This window comes from Ixodes scapularis, unplaced genomic scaffold, assembly GCF_016920785.2.
Source record: "Ixodes scapularis isolate PalLabHiFi unplaced genomic scaffold, ASM1692078v2 PGA_scaffold0__279_contigs__length_252992795, whole genome shotgun sequence".
Classification (NCBI taxonomy): Eukaryota; Metazoa; Arthropoda; class Arachnida; order Ixodida; family Ixodidae; genus Ixodes; species Ixodes scapularis.
Window position 1 is genome coordinate 172,786,821 of NW_024609835.1, and position 18,172 is coordinate 172,804,992.

At 41.9% G+C, this 18,172-nt stretch overlaps 1 protein-coding gene across 1 annotated transcript in view; it reads right to left on the reverse strand.

Moving 5' to 3' along the window:
• Window positions 1-9,086: 9,086 nt before the first annotated feature.
• LOC115314907 (all trans-polyprenyl-diphosphate synthase PDSS2) overlaps window positions 9,087-18,172 on the reverse strand; it is a 54,323-nt gene continuing 45,237 nt past the window's right edge. The window contains exons 3-5 of the mRNA XM_029974013.3: window positions 17,918-18,148; window positions 11,920-12,075; window positions 9,087-9,401 (exon numbers count right to left, since the gene is read on the reverse strand). Coding sequence (XP_029829873.2) covers window positions 9,246-9,401; window positions 11,920-12,075; window positions 17,918-18,148 — 543 coding nt within the window. The 3' untranslated portion in view covers window positions 9,087-9,245. The remainder of the gene's footprint in view (window positions 9,402-11,919; window positions 12,076-17,917; window positions 18,149-18,172) is intronic.

Sequence of the window (18,172 nt, forward strand, 5' to 3'; positions counted from 1 at the left end):
GCCCAGCTCTTCAAAATCATTTCTCGTTTTTTACAGTGTCTGATTTGAAGGACGTTCCAAATTCACAAAACGATTTCCTTTCAAGACTTCTTACGGGCGAACATCAAAATGTCACATGGGGCGATGTTCGTTAAATGCGGGAGGTCGATATTTTGGCTCCAAAATATTGCACTGACAGGGCAGTGTTTTCTGGGGTATTGTCGTGATAGAACTAGCGCTCCCCCTTTCGTTCACATTCGGGGGTTTCTGCCTTACTAAGTCTTGCAAGAGTCGCAAAATTCCGAAGTAAAACACCTGATTAACAATTTTACCAGGAGGACCAAACACTGAGTGAACAATGCCCAAACTCTACGATGTTTTCATCAGTTTAGGGTGGTTCTGTACGATGTTGGTCGTCGATTAAAATTCACCGGCATTAAGGCGAGATACCATTGCTAGGCCTGCTATTTCTTTTTAGCCTCTTCTTTGTAAGCTCTCTGAAGCATTACAAGAGTTTCCGCCGCCGTTTTATGCCCGCACGCTGTTCCATCACATCAAATATTGCAAAAAAAATAAAAAATAAAACGGGGAATGATTTGGAAGCGCTTGGGAAAAAAATTCACAACATGCCGCTTGAACTTTAGTAGACGACGGAAGGGGTCCTCCTCCTAAGTACCCTCCCCTCCTCCTCCCCTCCTCCTCCCCTTTCCTCTTCCTCTCCTCATCCGTATTCTCCCACCCTTCTCCGTACCCTCTTTTCCTCCGCCTACGTACCCTCCCCCTCCTCCTCCCATCTCTCCCTCCTCACACTTTTTCCGTTAAATTTAGCTGACAAATTGACGCCACGTGACCTCGACACAAATTGAGTGTCCCTGCCAAATTTAGAAGGGAAAAAGATGTCACATGACTGTGTCACTTCACCTTTGAACAAATTCAGTTTCTCCACTAGATTTAGAGGAAAAGTAACGTCACGAAACCTCAACACCAGTTCAATTCCACACTAAATTTAGCGCGGAAACTGAGTTGGTGTTGAGGTATGTGACGTCAGTTGCACCGCTAAATTTAGCGGGGAAACTGAATACGCAGCGTTGCATTATGGGACGTTAGAGACCTACTCGACAATTCAGTTACTTCACTAAATTTAGCGGGAAATTGAGTCGGTGAATAGGCCTGTGACATCCCATAATGCAACGCGCGCGGTTACGACGACGCCGACTCCGTTACATACACTCTCATGTTTACAAACAAACCGGAGCGCCCCATGTGCGGACGCCACCGGCGCCGCGCATGCGCGAAGAAGTGTGGGCAAGAAGATCACCGTCGCTCATAAAAAAAACACTGGAAGGCGATGTCGTTGGCGTCGGTGTGAGTCTCCGCCAACTACGTAAAGGGGCTTAGAGCGATAAACTGGCAGCTGAAAGTGACCCCCAATTAGCCGCCGCCATGTTGCACATTTTTGACCACTAGACATGTGACCTTATAGTTTTTCGTCTAGATTTTAACGATGTGCCGCGCACAAGAAAGTGCCTATTGATTTTTAATAACAGTACCAACGAGATGTTTCATTTGTTAGAAGTCCGAATTGTGCTTTTCCGACAAAAACTCGGGCAGCTTCGCAATACCTCGGCTAGACGCCTTCAGCCGCGGTGCTGTATTTTGGGTTTTTATCGGAGCTATACACTGATCTCTGGGGCTAACAGTATTGAAAAATAGCTTATAATGTTTTTTACAGCGATCGCAATACACATATCGGCCCAGTTTTGCGTAAAAGCCCTAGGAATTCATACGGTCGATTGTACAACATGGCGGCAGCCAATGGGGGGTCACTTTTTTCTGGTGAACGGGTTTATCGCTCTTTTACCCCTCTATCTCGTTGGTCCATTCTCCCCCATGGTGAAGACGATCCTCTACCTTGCAGAACCTTGAGTTTGGTCGACGGCCTTTAACCTGCCACTGACTATAGAGTGCGCGGTAATGTAAGCCCGGATTTGGTTCAGTATGAAATTGAGCCGACTACCGTCCGACGGAGAGTGGTGCAGTCTTGTAACGGAGCCGTTTCATTGAAGGAAACCGAAAACACTCCGGCAGCAGCCGTACTCGTTTTAGTTCGGTTCTTGAGGTGGCAGTGAGTATAGACATGTACTAGATTTCACTATCAAATAGCAAAAAAGGCAAGGGCTTCTGTAAGTTTTTTGTTTGTTTTTTCTGAACTTATTGCGGTAGAAAATTAGCTTTGTCAGTGTGGTCGTTCCATACCTTTCTGTGAACCTTTTCTTGTTTGGACAAAGGAGACCCCCGCTTTTGTTGCCAAGTTCCTTTCTTTTAAGAAAACACTTTGCATATTTTGATGTATTTCATCCATGAATGCCAGTTAGAGGAGAGTGCCGGTGGTTTGTTAACCTCCCTACTGAAAAAAAGTATATGAATCTGTATAAGAACTGATATGAAATATCCAAAAACTGATATGCGACACAGGAAACTGATATGAAATATCCAAAATCTGATATGCGATATAAGAACTGATATGAAATACCCAAAAACTGATATGCGACATATAAGAACTGATATGCAACATATGCCAACTGATGAATGTGTCAAATAAACATATCAGAAATAAATTCATATAACTTTTTTTCAGTATACGACGTGCCGCGCGGGAAGGCAAACACGTGGCTTGGAAACGCAGTGGAGCGGCTCGATTTACTGGCTTTCAAATAATTACGGCATGTGCGTTTACTTTTTATTAAGATATTCGTCCCCTGAGCCGTTCTAAATACTCTCAGAGGTACGACATTACTGAAAAAAACCCAACACGCTGAAATATTATTTATTGCGTAGGCGGTCACCGAAAAACTCCGTATTTACAAAACGACCTGTATAGAAGGCGGAAACGCAGAGCTCCGAAGTAGTTATTGGGTGCGCTGTTGTATTCATGTTTGTTGTGCCGTGTATGTGTATGCACTCAATGTATTTGTTCAACTGATGCTAGTGGTATGCGTAATGTATCTACATGGTGGCGTGAGTAAATAATATATTTTTGTAGCACATGAATTGGGCGGTACCTAGCGCCACCTAGCCTAGTGTAACTGATATGCGGCATATGAAACTGATATGAAATAAAAAGTTCTGATATGAAAAAGGTGTCCAATAAATATATCAGAAATAAATTCATATAATCTTTTTCAGTAGGGCTACCCAAACTAACTACATTTTCTCAACGGAATATTGACTATTTATAAATTCAAAGAGAAAACGGTAACTGAATAGAATTCCCCAAAAACCATTCAAATTTTCCCGCGCTCTTTAGTGGCGTAACACCTGTAAAAATTACGGGTCAAGCGAGCAGTTAAAAAACAAACTATGACGCGTATTTTCTTTTTTTTTTTTTTTTTTTTGTTCTGCCCGATTGAGTTTTTATAGCAGTCATTTCACACCACTAAACTTGTTGTATCGCAAACCTTCGTGAAAAAGCTATACTGCTTAATATACTACTTCCATAAATCACTGCATGCAACACAACGTTCGTTGTACTCTAGGAACAGTTGGCCAGGGAGAAGAGTGGCATGATTTCGAATTCCATCGACGCGTCGATAAGAGGTCATGCACAGAGCGTGGCCTAGAAAGAGCCGTTATCTCACCTTTCCTTGTCTCGAGCGCTTTATTATTATTTTTTTTTTTTTTGTCTCTAAACTAACGTAAATGGTCCAACCTTGAAGCTTCAGCAAAGACTCGAATCGTACGTAAAGATTGTCGTGACGCATCTTGTTGTATTTTTGTACTAGAGCCTTCCTGGTGGCATTCCGAAGTATGCGGGCGAGCCAGTGCTGGGAATCTTGACGCTGCGAAGCTCGAGGATGTTGCTTATATAGGAGTCACCACGCTGTAACAATCAAAAAGCACACACTGAGCTCTCACCATTGCATTAGTGTTGCTGGTCAGCAAGTTTGTTACCTATTTGGTGCGTCCATTGACGATATTACCTCTTTGCAATTACTCTTTTTTTTTAATACATCAGAGTAGGCGAGTTCAAACTATGAGACACCATTTAAAATCATAAATCGATCACACTTCCTATCTCTAACAGATGTACCGACCCGCACCACATCATGATATGAAGCCCCTACGGCTTGCGTTCTACGAATTCAATATTGCGCGTGCGCATAAAGTTATCCTACAATTATATAAACACATTCGCATATACAGATTGTCTTTAAGAAAGTAACAGTTGAGTACTTGCGATAAGAATGTCGCACCATTCTCCTAACGGCACAAATACGGCCGTGAACCCGTATCCGGTGTGCCAAACGAACTAAAGGATTCCAAGCGCATTTGACGGTTGCTAACGGTCATAAGATTCGATAGCTGTTTGCTTTCTTTCTGACTTAGTAGGCCGAGTTAATTTCAGATCCACCGTTCATACACATACTTTGGGCGTCGTGGGAAATAAACGCCGAAGGAACACGGACCAAGAGTAGAATAGCAACGAAACAGGGCGCACTCTTAACTGAATTTATTAGGAAAGAACGAACAAACTTATATACCAACGGGAGCACACCATGCATCATACATAACACGTCGCCTAAGTCCCCGCCAAGCCCACGTTTTAAATATTCAAACTCATCTGTGGATAGAGTCAGAGAAGCATCGCTAATGCATTTTTCACGTCCACTCCTGATCTCAAATTCGTCATGAAGCTCGCGTGACACTTGGTTTTTGTACTTTGCCGAAATTCTAGAGGCTAAAGGTATTTAATTCTAGCTGCCACGGATTGTCATTTATTCAGAAGACACCTAAAGACGGGATTATGTAATTCAAGCTCAGCTTTCTAGGTCAGCATATTTGCTGGGAGTACTCCCCTAGATCTAAGAAGGGGATCCGTCACTTTGATACGTGCCACTCTAAGCTCGTGAAGAAAGGCATCGCGAGCTCGTATCTGGAGGGGTCTCTCGGAAAGTCTTGCCTGCATAGTGCCCAGGATAGTTTTGTTAGACAAGCAGACTGTCTGCGAAAAGGGGGTTTCCAAACGAGCTCATTGGTCGAAGTGGCTTGAAGCTTATAAAGACGTTCAAGGGGACGCAGAAACCATCACGTCAAAAGAGTAACATTCGGCCTGTGGTGATCCCATATATGCACGGTATCTCACATAATCTTAAAAAGGTGGCCGGGCGTTACGATGTCTTGGTCGTGTCTTCAGCACCTAACAAAATGTCGCGATCATGCAGGAGAATCAATGACCCCCAACCGATAACAGACCCGTGCAATACCAAGCATAAGAATAGACACACTGAATGCACAACTGGCGTCGTTTACGAAATTTCAATGACGCGTGGTTTAAGCTATATAGGACAAACTAGGAGATGTGTCAATGATCACGGGCCCGCGAGCAGGCCGCTTCAACTAGAACCGCAACGTCAGAGCATTTGGCTGTACGTTGCAGCAGATGCTCTTGCGCCCCGTCATTTGACAGCACTAGAATTTTGCCAAAGTACAAAAACAAAGTGTCAAGAGAGCTTCATGAGGCATTTGAGATTAACAGTAGGGGTGAAAACTGCATTAGCGATACTTCTCTGTCTCTAACTACGGATGATTTTGAATATTTACAACGTGGGCTGGGCTGGGACTAACGAGACGTGTTATGTCTGATGGTGTGCTTAAGTTGGTATATACGTTTGTTCGTTTTTTGTTAATAAATTCAGTTCAGAGCGCGCCCTGTGTCGTTGTTATTTTACTCTAGGTCTGTGTTCCTTCAACGCTTATTTCCCGTGATGTAGCAACTGGTTCATCTAAGCATTTTATTTATTGGGCATCGGTAAGGCTCGTTCAAAAAGGCATAGCGAGGAGCAAACGTAAACTTGTTTGACCTAACTCAGTTTGGTTGGATCAAAAATGAGAGAAATACGGACCTTCATTGACCAAGCCCTAAACAGTTAGGAGCCGGACGTTTCAAAACCGATTCGGTTTTTTCATCAGGGGAGACTGATGTCGCCCCTGACTCGAGCATTTCACGTAATGAGCAGCAGCTTTTTTTTTTTTTTTTTTTCAACTATGGTAGTGTCGTTTGTTTCACTCACTTTTTCTTCAATTGCTCTAGCCCATTGACATACGCCGATGGTAAAGAGCCTGTCAGCCTATTCATATCTACTGGTGTAGTCTGAATATGCCAGGATTCTATGAGAAGTCGTTGCGGATGTTGGTTTCAACGCTCATTATTATGGTGTTGTCAAAATCGTCAGTGCTCTGCAACAGCACTCCGCTCAAGGTCAAATTTTCGCACATCATTCTTGTGTTACAGAATTCTTTGATGGAGGTTCTGTGTATCGCCGATGTAAGTGGCGGAGCCTTCAGGACACTGAATTTGGTGTACAACCTCTTGTGCTTTTTCTTTAGGAGGGCGGTTTTTGGATCGTGTCATCGGGCGCCCAAGCGTTAATACCGGCGTGTGGGCCACCAAAATACCTTCCTTCACCAATGTATGCGCCAACGCTTCCCTTGTCCCCTTTATGTAAGGAATGCACATGTCGGTTTTCCGGCGAGATTGCGTACTATTTTGAGGCTGCAAGTTTTGGAGACCATGATTTCGACGGCGGGCCACACGATCGGTGAAGCCGCGTGTGTAGCCGTTCTTTTTTAGGTCGGCGATAACTCCTTCCTCTTCTTTTTTTTTTTTTTTTTTTGTCCGTCTCTGAGGAGCAGATGTTCTTAGCATTGGTCAGGATGATCAGCTAGGTAACGTCCATTGTAGATTGGTTTTCTGTATAGCGCAAACGTCAGATCTCCTTGTCGCTTGAAAAGCAAATCAAGGAATGGCAAGCTGTGGTTTTTTTGTGTTCTGCTGTGTACTGGATGTCCGGTTCGACGGAGTTTAGATGTTTCAGAAAGTTGCTAACCTCTGACGTTTTGATGATACAGAAGAAATCATCCACGTAGCGCACGAACACTTCGGGGCTTGTGGCGAACGACTGTAGTGCCCTTTGTTTAATGGCATCTATTGTCAGATTAGCTGTAGTGATCAAGACGGAACCCTTGGGGTTCGCTGGCCTGGCTGAAGAAGTTTTTTTGAAAGCTGAAGTAGGTGGCTTCTGAGGCAAACTTCAAGGAGGCTGCACCCTTCATCCACGCTAAGGCACGTCCTTTCATGCAGGTCTCGCTCTTTCTCAAAAAGTCGGGCTCCTAACTGCGTAGGACTTGGCTGCTGAAAGTCCGTATTTCTCTCATTAGCAAAGAGTACGGGACGCTTTGTGAAGGCGTCCGTCGTAGCTAGCCGTTCTCAGCATAGGCGAAAACATCTATAATATCTTCTATCAGTATAAAATTTGAGTGGGATATATATGATGTCATGAGGAAGATTTCATAGTAAATTCTGTGCAGTAACGAGGGCGATTGTATTGCATCTCCTTAAAAGTTGATGCGCCAACATTGCGGTCATCTGTGAGTATACTGTGTGCATGCGGCTTGTTTTTCGCTCAGTGAAGTAACAAGTGAACGTTTGGCAAACAAAATACGTGTAGAGCTTAAAGTGACAATTTCAATTGTCGTTTACTGGTATAACAAGGAATGTAAAAATTGAGCTAAAAGATAAAATCGCGGAGTAACTTCACTAAGCCACGTCTTGCTATGTTTGCATACGCACGCACAAAATTCGGCATGTCGGGAACCAAGAAAAGTGTTCCGATCTTCATTATATATCGCTCAAGAATGCTTTGATATTGTACGTTCCTGGAAGACCGGGTAATTAAAAACGCAAGCAGCGGACTCGGTCAATGCTGAAGCTGCTCAATCGAAACCGAAACTGAGCGGCCAACTAGTTCTCAGAGTGCATTGCTTGGTATTTCGCCGTGGTGGGGCGCTTCAAATTTTGAAACAAATCTATTGCAACATGTGTCATGACTTTTTTCCTTGCTGCAATAGGGCCTTTCAGTTCGTTAAAAAAACTGTGATGTTTAAAACTTTAAAATTTAATAACTTGGCGACATATGTGTATATTGAGTCATTATTAGAATATCTAGTTTAGCTAATTTTATCGGTGTATAGACCGATCTCACCAGCCAGTCTAACTACGCCACCGCTGCCGCGATGCATCGAGAGAGCTTTAGTCTTTTTGCGCGTGCGACAACCTCGGTGGAGCTCTGCGCGTGCAGGGTACGAACAACGTTGGTACGAACACTCTCGTGCACTGCCGAATGCCTCCTGTGAACTAAAGTTATGGCTGCCCCGCGTATGCGCCGAACGCTTGGTGAGATCGGTCTATTAAACCAGGTTTAAGTCAAATCAGCTTTTATCAAAATTTCTTCGGATATTTTAGACGATTATTGGTACAACTACGTTGTCTAACCCAGAGTAGGGACAATATAATTTACAATCTGATGTAGTCATCGTCATAGTAACTTTTCATTTCCTGTCGACCGGATACACCAAAGAAATCTATATACAAACCTTTTCTGTGGGATTTTTTTTTTTATTTTTCTTGTTTGACCAAATTGAACAAAATTGTATAATCCTTGTTCATGATGCGCAAAGTACGTAAAAACATCGCACTAAAATTTAATACTAAAGAAGGCAATTATAAAAAGTGTGTTTAAAAAGAAACATGATTGCAGCACGTGACTGCTCACCATATTTTATATAAAAATAAATGTAAACTCGTCGCGCCAAAGGCACCTCTCAGCAACTGATATGTACATATACTCACACAACTCCAGGACCTATGGCAAGGTCGAAGTCATCACAGCAACGTTATGCGATATCAACCTTCTTCACGCAGTGCGGTTGTAAGTGGGAGCTAGACTTCCCATGGGGGCCATTTAACCTTGCCTGTGCCATTTCCCTGCTCTGAGTGCATCGTAACCCTGCAACGTTTGTACACTAAGAAATGCCTGCACGTCTACTTACCTGGAAAACACTCGAAGAGCCAATCTCTGCGATTCACGAAATCATCTCAGTGAATGATGAAGCGGAACATCTGTTTAGACCTCAAATTAAGTCTACTCTGTGGCATTACGCAGTGCAAGCATGACGCTTTGCATTGCATAAGGCTACAAAGCAGACTTCATTTTTAGGCCTAAACGAATGTTTCGCCTCATCATTCGGTGAGGTGTTTTCGTAGAACGTAAAGATTGGCTCTTTGAGTGTCTTGCGGGTAAGTAGACACGCGGGGATTTCTTAGGATGTAACAATCTTTGACAATTAGGAACAATAATTAACTGTACACATTAAAGCATTCGGTTTCACGAAGCAGCGACCACACCGCGAGCTGGAACTATTTGCGCTCATAGATCACGCAAGCTGTTCACGATGCCGATCAATGAGGTGGCGGCTTCGGAGGGTCCGAGTTTCTCGGTCAGCAGTTGGGCTTCCTGGATGTAGTAGCCCAGCATGACTTGCACCCTTTCCAGGGAGTCGCCAGTCATGATCTCGGAGTGCACCTTGGTGGTCAAGGGAGAAAGGGAAGATTGATAAGTAAAGTACATAATGAGTATAAACCGCTAAAAAAATGGAAACAGGGTTTAAGAAACATACAAGACATAACAAATCTTGTCCTGTCGTGTGTGTTTCTTAATCGCCGTCCGCCTTTTTTGTTTAGCTGTTCATCCCCATTATGTACAACTACTACTTACCCAGCCCATATCACAACCTTACCATAAATAAGGAACTGACTGTTTTTGGGAAGTATGAGAATAAAACAAAAGCCTTCGTTTGTGACCACTGATAGAAGGATATCTCAAAACTGAACCACGTTTTTTTTAATTTATTCATTGCTTTTCTTTTAATTACGTTTTGATTTCTTAAGAGACAAGTATCACTTCCCTTTTGAACGAGCTAATCTTGAAGAGAAGACAACGGCAAGGCCTAAATTGCAGTTTTCTTAATTACCGCGAATTTCCAGGAATACGCCACCTTACGCACACGACATATGAGCTATTCAAATCAAAATTCGAAACTGTATTTTCACGTACAATCTCGGGGGTCTCTCATACAAAAGGCTGCTGTAGAGTTAGCTTGATGGGACCTGGGTGCACGTCACGTGGCGGTAGGCAGTAGCAAGAAAAAAATTTCGAGCGTTCTACAGTCGGTGACGTGTTATGAACATGCACCGCCTCCTGCAAGAGCTCATAGTTTTCCGCCGGGCTGTGGTTGCGCGTGCGACAAAGCAGTATTAAAGCCAGAAAGCTCACTCCTCGAGGCGGAGGACCTACTGTCACCGACTAAAGGAGTTCTACATTTTACCAATTACGCGACGGGTTTTTTTTTTTTTTTTTTTTTTTTTTTGTTTTCTTAGAGCAGCAAAATACTATTTAGGTTGTGTTAAGTTGCAGTAAACTTTTTACCCGTCTCAGATTTGATTGTGTCCTTCTTCCTAGCCAAGGCCTTTTTAGATCTCCCTAGCTAAAAAAAAACAGTTTAAGGTGGATTATGGAACAGGAAAATGTAACTGGATTTCTTTCTGGAAACCTGAATTCCATTTTGCGGACCATTGTCTACAAGCTGGATATCAGGTTTCCAGCTAGAAACCCAGTTAGATTTTCCTGTTCCATAATCCACCTTAAACTGTTTTTTTCGGTAGGGGAGGTTTGACAACACTCGCCTCATTGGCTCGACATCTCATTACGACAAGAGAAGCTCAGCAATGGCGGCTGTAATCTGTCGCGTGTGCAAAGCCTCTATAGCTGGCATAGAACAAATCCCGCAATTAATTGAGCAAACTCCGAAACTGGTTGCTCCACCCCTTTAATGTTAACGCCCAGAAATCTGCAGTGCAGCACGCGGCAATCACACAAAATACTTATGAAATGCTGTTGCTTGTTTGCTTTTATAAATATTTATAACGACAGCTTGATGTCATGTGTTCGAGAGAAAAAAAAGATGTCTTAAGTAGTATGTTGAGGCATCACTTTAATTGGTGCAGTTGCAGTTTCGATGGAGTCTTCAGTATTCACTAATTTATGCACTGATCTAAATTAAGTTCCGTTCTTGAACGTGTCAATATTTAGTTCATTATTCTTCAGCATAAAAAAGTTACATAAACAAAAATTCGTTTTTTTTTGTTTTTTTTTTTAACAAGCACGTCAATTTTTTTACCGGAAAGAAATTAAGCTTGACTTCTGAAATGAACAAAAATGGGGTATCTTCATTGAAACCAACATAGTCCAGTCAGACCAGTAGGTATAGAACAGTGTGGCCATAGTGCGTTCGAATTAGTAACGGAACATGATCGTAAACTGTGCAAGTAGCTTTGGCATATTAAGCAGAAGCAAAATTCAGCAATAAAAGGCCCCATCATGGCAGGGAGAAGCCCCAGCCGTTTTCCAGCAGCCGGTCACCGTCTCAGCAAAGACGTTGTTTTCGGCTGGACCGGCCCAACAAAACGCTGAAATGAAGTCTAAAATGCAGATTGCAATGGCGATTCTTGGCTATCCACTACTATGACTGCGGAACTTTTTAAGCAGAAGGATGTCAGATACGGCGAAGATAAAACATTAGCGAACATTTATATATTTTTGCCACATGCATACGGTCATTACTTATATCAGTGGTTTAAAAAAGGGCCTAGACAACAATGGGCCTGTTTAAAAAGTTACAAAATTTAAAATGCCGGTAAGGACACTTGTACAAGTGGTAAGAGCTTTTGTTCGATATTTAGATTGGACAGATGAAAAGATTATGGCTTGGCGATGCTTCTCCGCAACACTTTCTGCGTCGCAAATAAAAATTAAAAAATTGTCGTCAACCCGAATTGTTGAACACGCACCACATCCAAAAATACTACAACTTTTTCATGATATGCTGTCTCCGCGCCATTAACTCTGTGCCGGCGAGGAGAAACATTTTGAACGATAAATCCGGCAAAGAGTGGACAGCCGACTCTGCTGCCACGATGCATGAGCATAAAAAATAAAGAATGCCGATTCTCCAAATACTGATGTAGTCTAGAGAGAAACTGACCTGGGCAAACTGGAGCTCCTGGAGCCTGCCCTCTTTCGCCGACTGCAGCAAGTTGGGGTGAGTTTCCATGTGCAGGACCATTGGGAGACTTGTGAGGTCATAGTTCAGTCCGGACGAATAAGACGTGCTGAGGAACTGCTTCGTCTCGTGGTATGTCTGAAAAAACAAAAAAATGCGGCAAAGCCACATGTAAATCGGCAGTCTTGGGTTAGTTACTTTTAAAAAAGTAATTAGTTGAGGTTACAGCTAGTTTGGCAAATATGTATACAAGTTACAGTTACAGTTACTTAAAAATTAAAGTAACGTTTTACAGCTACAGTTACTTCGTCATAGAAACTTAGTTACTTTCAAGGTATTTTCGTGCTTTTTAAGTGAACTGTGAAGACATTGATGAATACACACAATGACTACCATATATATTTATTACATTCCTCCTTCTCTCAAGGACTCTATTGCTCCATTTTCTCAAATGACTGGAGAGTGGGATATTGGTGAACAGATGGGTCCATTACAATAATAGGGAGGGGAGGAGAAAGCTAAACAATTTGGAGCTGAATAAAGTAGAACAAACCGTTAGTGTCAAAGAAGAAGAAGAAAGGTGTACAAAAACAAAACAGGGTCGTCAGGAAGGCGTTCCGCTTTCATATTTAATTTATTCTGTGCAACGCAGAACAAAAAACTCGACCGTGGATCACGGGCTCACGGCACCTCGGAAAGGGAAAGTCAACCAGCAGAAGCATCGTCTGTGGCACCGGTCACACGGTGTCTACCGGCAGCGACTCGCTTTCGCAACGAAAGCAATCGGCGCGACTGCTGCGTCACCAACGACAGAGGCTCTCGTTCAGCGCTAAACAGTTCACCGTTAAGGCTGTATTAGAGTCCAACGTGAGAGTAGCAAAAGCGGCGTAGTGCAGGTCGCAAAAATACTGATTCGTCGCAGATATCGAGTTCCTGCTCGCCGGGCAGTAAAACGCGCGTATTCTGCACTTCACTGCTTTTATTTCGCTCAACGTCGGAGCATAACAGAGCCGTTAGGTGCTAAAGTGGCGAAGAGGGCGAGTTGGTTCATGACTTATAAAATATAAAAGCGCTAACGACGAGGACAAAGAACGAAGGCGAACAGGACAAACGCTAGGTGCTACGCAGGTGCCTACGCGTTGTATGTTTCCGCGAGGTGGCTCTGTCGCTTGGCTGAAGAGGCGGCAGTGTTCGATGAGGCTGGAAAGGGTGAAGACGGGGCGACAGAGCCACGCACGAAAATGTTGATATAATGCAAATGCAAAATGCGCTTTTCCGCGCGATGAAAAAGAAAAAAAATATCAGAAGTAGAAATACGTCTTCCCTCTGAGCAGGCGTTTTGCTCCGCAAAAAGAAGTTTTGAGTTCTTGTTTTATTTTAAACTTTCAAGGTCTCTTCTGTATATTAAGATGCGACAGGGACACCTCTTAAGAGGTAGTACGAGGAAGGCTTCGTTTCATGGAACACATTTCAAAGCAATTCAAGGTAAAATATATAATAAAAAAACGGAAACATATTTAAATGGTTCGGTGATAGTTTGTTAGGGTAAATCGCGGGACGGTCATTTCCTTGTTAGATGTAACGATATAAATCAACATCGTCCACCGCAGTGAATGTCCGGGTCAGCCTTACCACTCATTACTGCTACAAAGAGTTTAATCAAGTAAGCAAAATTTATACCTTCCACTTTGTTCGTCGGTTACTTAACGTCCTGTGCAAGCAAATCCGAAAGCCAAATAAGAAGCAAACAAAGTTTTGTAGCTTATTAAAAAAAATCAAACAGTTTTTCTTCTAGTATGACGGGGGTTGCATTATAACAAGGTTGTTATTTAAACTGTACTTTAGAAGCCCAGTCATTTTCATCCGTAGTGTTATCAGTGATCAGACGGATAGATCAACCAATCTGCAATGTTTCTACCATATTTAAAAATACACGTAGTGATAAATAGTCATTTTTTTCTCGCTACGGTGATTTTACTCAAATTAATTTTGCCTAAATCATAAAGTTCGATTTAAATCAATCAGATTTTATATTAGCGCTTTTTTGTGTGTCTTTTTTTTCTCACCCTGGTTACAAGTTCTACGAGTGCTGGAGGGCTACATCGCAAATGACCTAAAAAAAAAAGCTCGATAAATACTAATTATGGACGCGGCTTTCTAAAAATCTTTTCGGGATTGCATGTGCTATTTTTACGCAACAAGCGTGGTCTCTGGAGTTAAAATTAAGAAGAAAGGTCTAGCGCCTTGGACAGTGCTCGGGCTAATACTGTGAAGGTCTGTAAGACTGTCAAACGCTAACTTCCGGGACAAACCGCTTACTTCTGGTAGCTTCATACCTGTTTGCGGCCTTACGCTTCAAGGGTGCTCGCTTTCTTTAATAATAATTTTCGAAAAAGAAACTCTTTATCAAAGACGTTCTTAAGCCCTGGTCACACTGCTAATACCGTCATACACAAGACAATCTATAGACACTGTCTAAAGCATGTGTCTCTCTTGTGTGACATTCCTGTCAGATTGGTTACGCAAAACCAACCTGCAGATATGTTTGAAGCAAACATAAGCAAACATGCTTCGAAGATGCTTGATGCATGCCTGAAGATACTTCTCTCATGTGCGTAGTGAATACCCTGCCTTCTGGATGATGTATAAACACTGAAATTGCGGCTTTAATGTAAACAGATGTCATATGCGTTAATGTTACATAACTGACCACATAACTCGAGCAAGATACTGGGCGTGAGTGGCAGAAACCGTCGTTCCCTTCAATTTTGACCATCAAAGTATCGTAGTACATGCGAGGGCGAGCTCAACTGCCATTCATTCATTCATTCACTCATTCATTCATTCATTCATTCATTATCAGTTTCAACAAACAGCGTGACGCCTCCTTAGTAGTACCCTTTCCAGCTCCTCATGAACTTGCATATCAACTTCTGAATTACGACAGAGCGTTTACAGTGCAGTACGCAAAATTCCAGATTAAAGTGGCAAGCTAAATATGTGAAGCAGCACTTGGCAAAGCAGTGAAGCGCCGCCTTTGACTATAAAACTATGTATTTCATCCACTCCCGATGCAGCTTCGGTTTCAATTTCGTAATTGCCTTCATAATTTCAATTTCATTAATTGGAACGATTTGTCAAAAATCCCTGCGATTAATATCCAAGCTCACCAACAAGCTATCATTTGCTCCGATACACGGACTGAAATGACTCGGCAAAATATCTACGCGGTTCGAAAAGAAATTGTCATCGTGTCCAGCGGTATAGTGGTAGCATTATTTTTCATGTTCTTTTCTTACAACCTTTAAAACACACCGAGACTGTATATTTAACAATTTTTCCGTAAACTTATCGTGTTCTTTCCTATCATGCTCATGAGACCGCTTGGCAGACGCTCGACATTGACTAAAATTTCCGTACCAGTCATGCTGTCCGGTTTTTCGGTACAGTCGATAATAATGCAGCTTGCGCTTTAGGCAATTATGTCTTTGAGAAACATTAGATTAGTTAATTTTACGAGATAACCTTTTTTGTATAAACGATTTTGTGGTTTCCATCGCAATAGAAGGTTTATCCGTAAACGAATCGATGCACCGATCCTCCAAGAAACTACTCCAGTTATGGTCAGGAAGATACTGATCCATTGAATAATAACAGCCTTTCATGTAGGAAAATCACGACTGTGCGTGAAAGGGCAGCTCCGGCGAAATTTTTATAGTCAGTGATTTGCCCTCAAATCGGTTCAACACATACAATACAATACAATACAAAAACCATCTTTATTTACTTTGTTTGAAAATAATACAATATAAAGCCCACATAAGCCAATGATGGCTTGTGTGCGGGACGCGACAGGAGCCTCTGCATTTTTATTGCACACATAACTAAAAAATAACAAAACATACCAATATTAGTACCTATTACTCCAGTTCCACCTCCTTCTACAGCTTATATTAGTTCGCCTACTTTGATGAGTACATGTGTAAACCCGTCGAATCATATTTAATTAGCATTTACACACCGTAAAGAAAAACAGAATTCACGACTTACGAGACAATTCTAAGTATAGAACACAATAACAACCTTTTATATCCTGCGTTTTCGGGGATACTCATCGGTTATACCTATCACCTTTTAAGAATCTTTTTTTCCCTGTTCAATTATCCACTTTTTCGCTATTTTTTTTTAATTCTAGGGGATTTTATTTCTAGTAGCTCATCGGGTAATGTATTATAAAGTTTAGGTATGTAATATTTCCTTGTGGCCTCTCAATATCTTGTTCTTACAAATGGTTCAACAAATTTTTTATTTGGTCTTAATGTCCTTTCTTTTTTTATTTTCGCGCCTATATTTATTGGTGAAGAAATGCTTTATAATAATATCATACTTCATTTGATCTCTGAAACGTAATATTCCTAATTCTTTATGCATATAATCTGAGAAATTAGTTTCTTTGCGTCGGTACCCAATATTCTTAACTATCCTTTTTTGAATCGATTCTATCTTTAGTTGTAAATACTTGGCACAGTGCCCGTAAACTGTTATTCTATACTGAAGTACGGATTTACCCAGTGAATTGTATATCATTTTAAGTATGGATCGCTGTACTAGTTCTTGGATGTGGTACATATGGGGCATTAATACCCTTAATTTTTTGCAAACCTGGTCTATGTGAATATTCCATTTAACATATTTGTCTATGTGCATACCCAGGTATTTTACATTATCAGCGTATTTTAGCGGGATGCACGAGCAGTTGTCGCAGTTCTCATCATGCATTTTTATTGGAAATTCATTTACGATTTTTTTTCTTGGATCTCTAAAGCATATTACTTGCGTTTTAGGAACATTTACAATCATTTGGTTTTTACGGTACCATTGAATAATTTTATGTATATCATCTTGTATAGTCATTGCCGCTACTTCGTAATTACTATGTGCGTATACAATTACTGTGTCATCTGCAAATTGAAGAAGCTTACTGTTTAAGCTAACCTGTGCAATCTCGTTAACATATATATTAAAGAGTAGTGGACCGAGGACTGTACCTTATGGTACTCCTTGTTTTACCTTAATTTCCTTGCTATATTTTTAGCCTAAACGTACTACCTGAAATCGATCAGCAAGATAATTTCGAAATAAATCATATGTTTTCCCTCGAATTCCAATACTATATAGTTTATGCATTAAGATATCATGATTGATTGTTTCGAAAGCCCTCGTAAAATCTATGAATAATTCTAGAACATAATTACCGGCGTCGATGTTTTCATTTACATAGTCAAAAAAAGTCTTCTAGAAGGTCACTGGTTCCTATATGTTCCCTGATATAAACCCACGTTGCAAGTGACAATAGTTTGTTTTCGCGAATAATTGAATTTTCCATTCTAGTCTAAGACGCTCTACAGATGGCTACACAAAAGTGTGATGTCAGATGTTGTATTATGGGAGCAGTGCAGGTTGTTCCTGATGACTTACAAGAAGGCTCATAATGAGAAATGAATGCTGGGAAGCTCATGCCAGCAAAACAAAAGATAATGCGCAAAACGCTGTGTTTCTTAAGACTGTCTGCTCGACTTGCAATTTATGCTATATGTTACCTCTCTCCGCGGGAGAGCGCCGGAAAATTTGAATTTTGGTTTTGGCATAACTTTTTGCCGTTTTCTCAATAGCTATTTTGAATTTAGAGATAATGAATAAAATTCTAGGAAGAGTAAAGCCTGGATTTTACAAAAATGTGCTTAGATAGCGTAGTTCTTAAGACTGCCGAGCTCCCCTTTAAAAGGGAGTCCCCGTGAAAGCGTTTCTGTTTCGCCGCCAACTACGCCTGCTGACGCAGCAGATCAGGTAGCAAAAAAACGCACGTAAACAAACAAAAAAAACATTTCCTTTGCGAAAATATATAAATAAAAGTGCTGGGTAGTTGTTTATTAATATGGCTTTTTTTTTCCCAAGTTCCAACTGTACGTGCGGTTCTCACCTGGAAGGCGAGCGCGATGTGCTTGCCCAGCTCGTAGACGTGGTCCTGGCGCTCCTGGTCGAAGCCGGCCACCATGGCGGCGGCGCGGTAGCCCGAGGCCAGGAGGCTGCACGTCTTCAGGTGCGTCTTGGCCTCCCACCAGATCGCGTCCACTTCGCTCGCCTGGCTCAGGTCGCCCTCAAAGTGCGACCGGACGTAGTCCTCCACCGCCTTGCCGAACACGTGCAGCATCTAAACAAAGCACTCCTCGTCAGA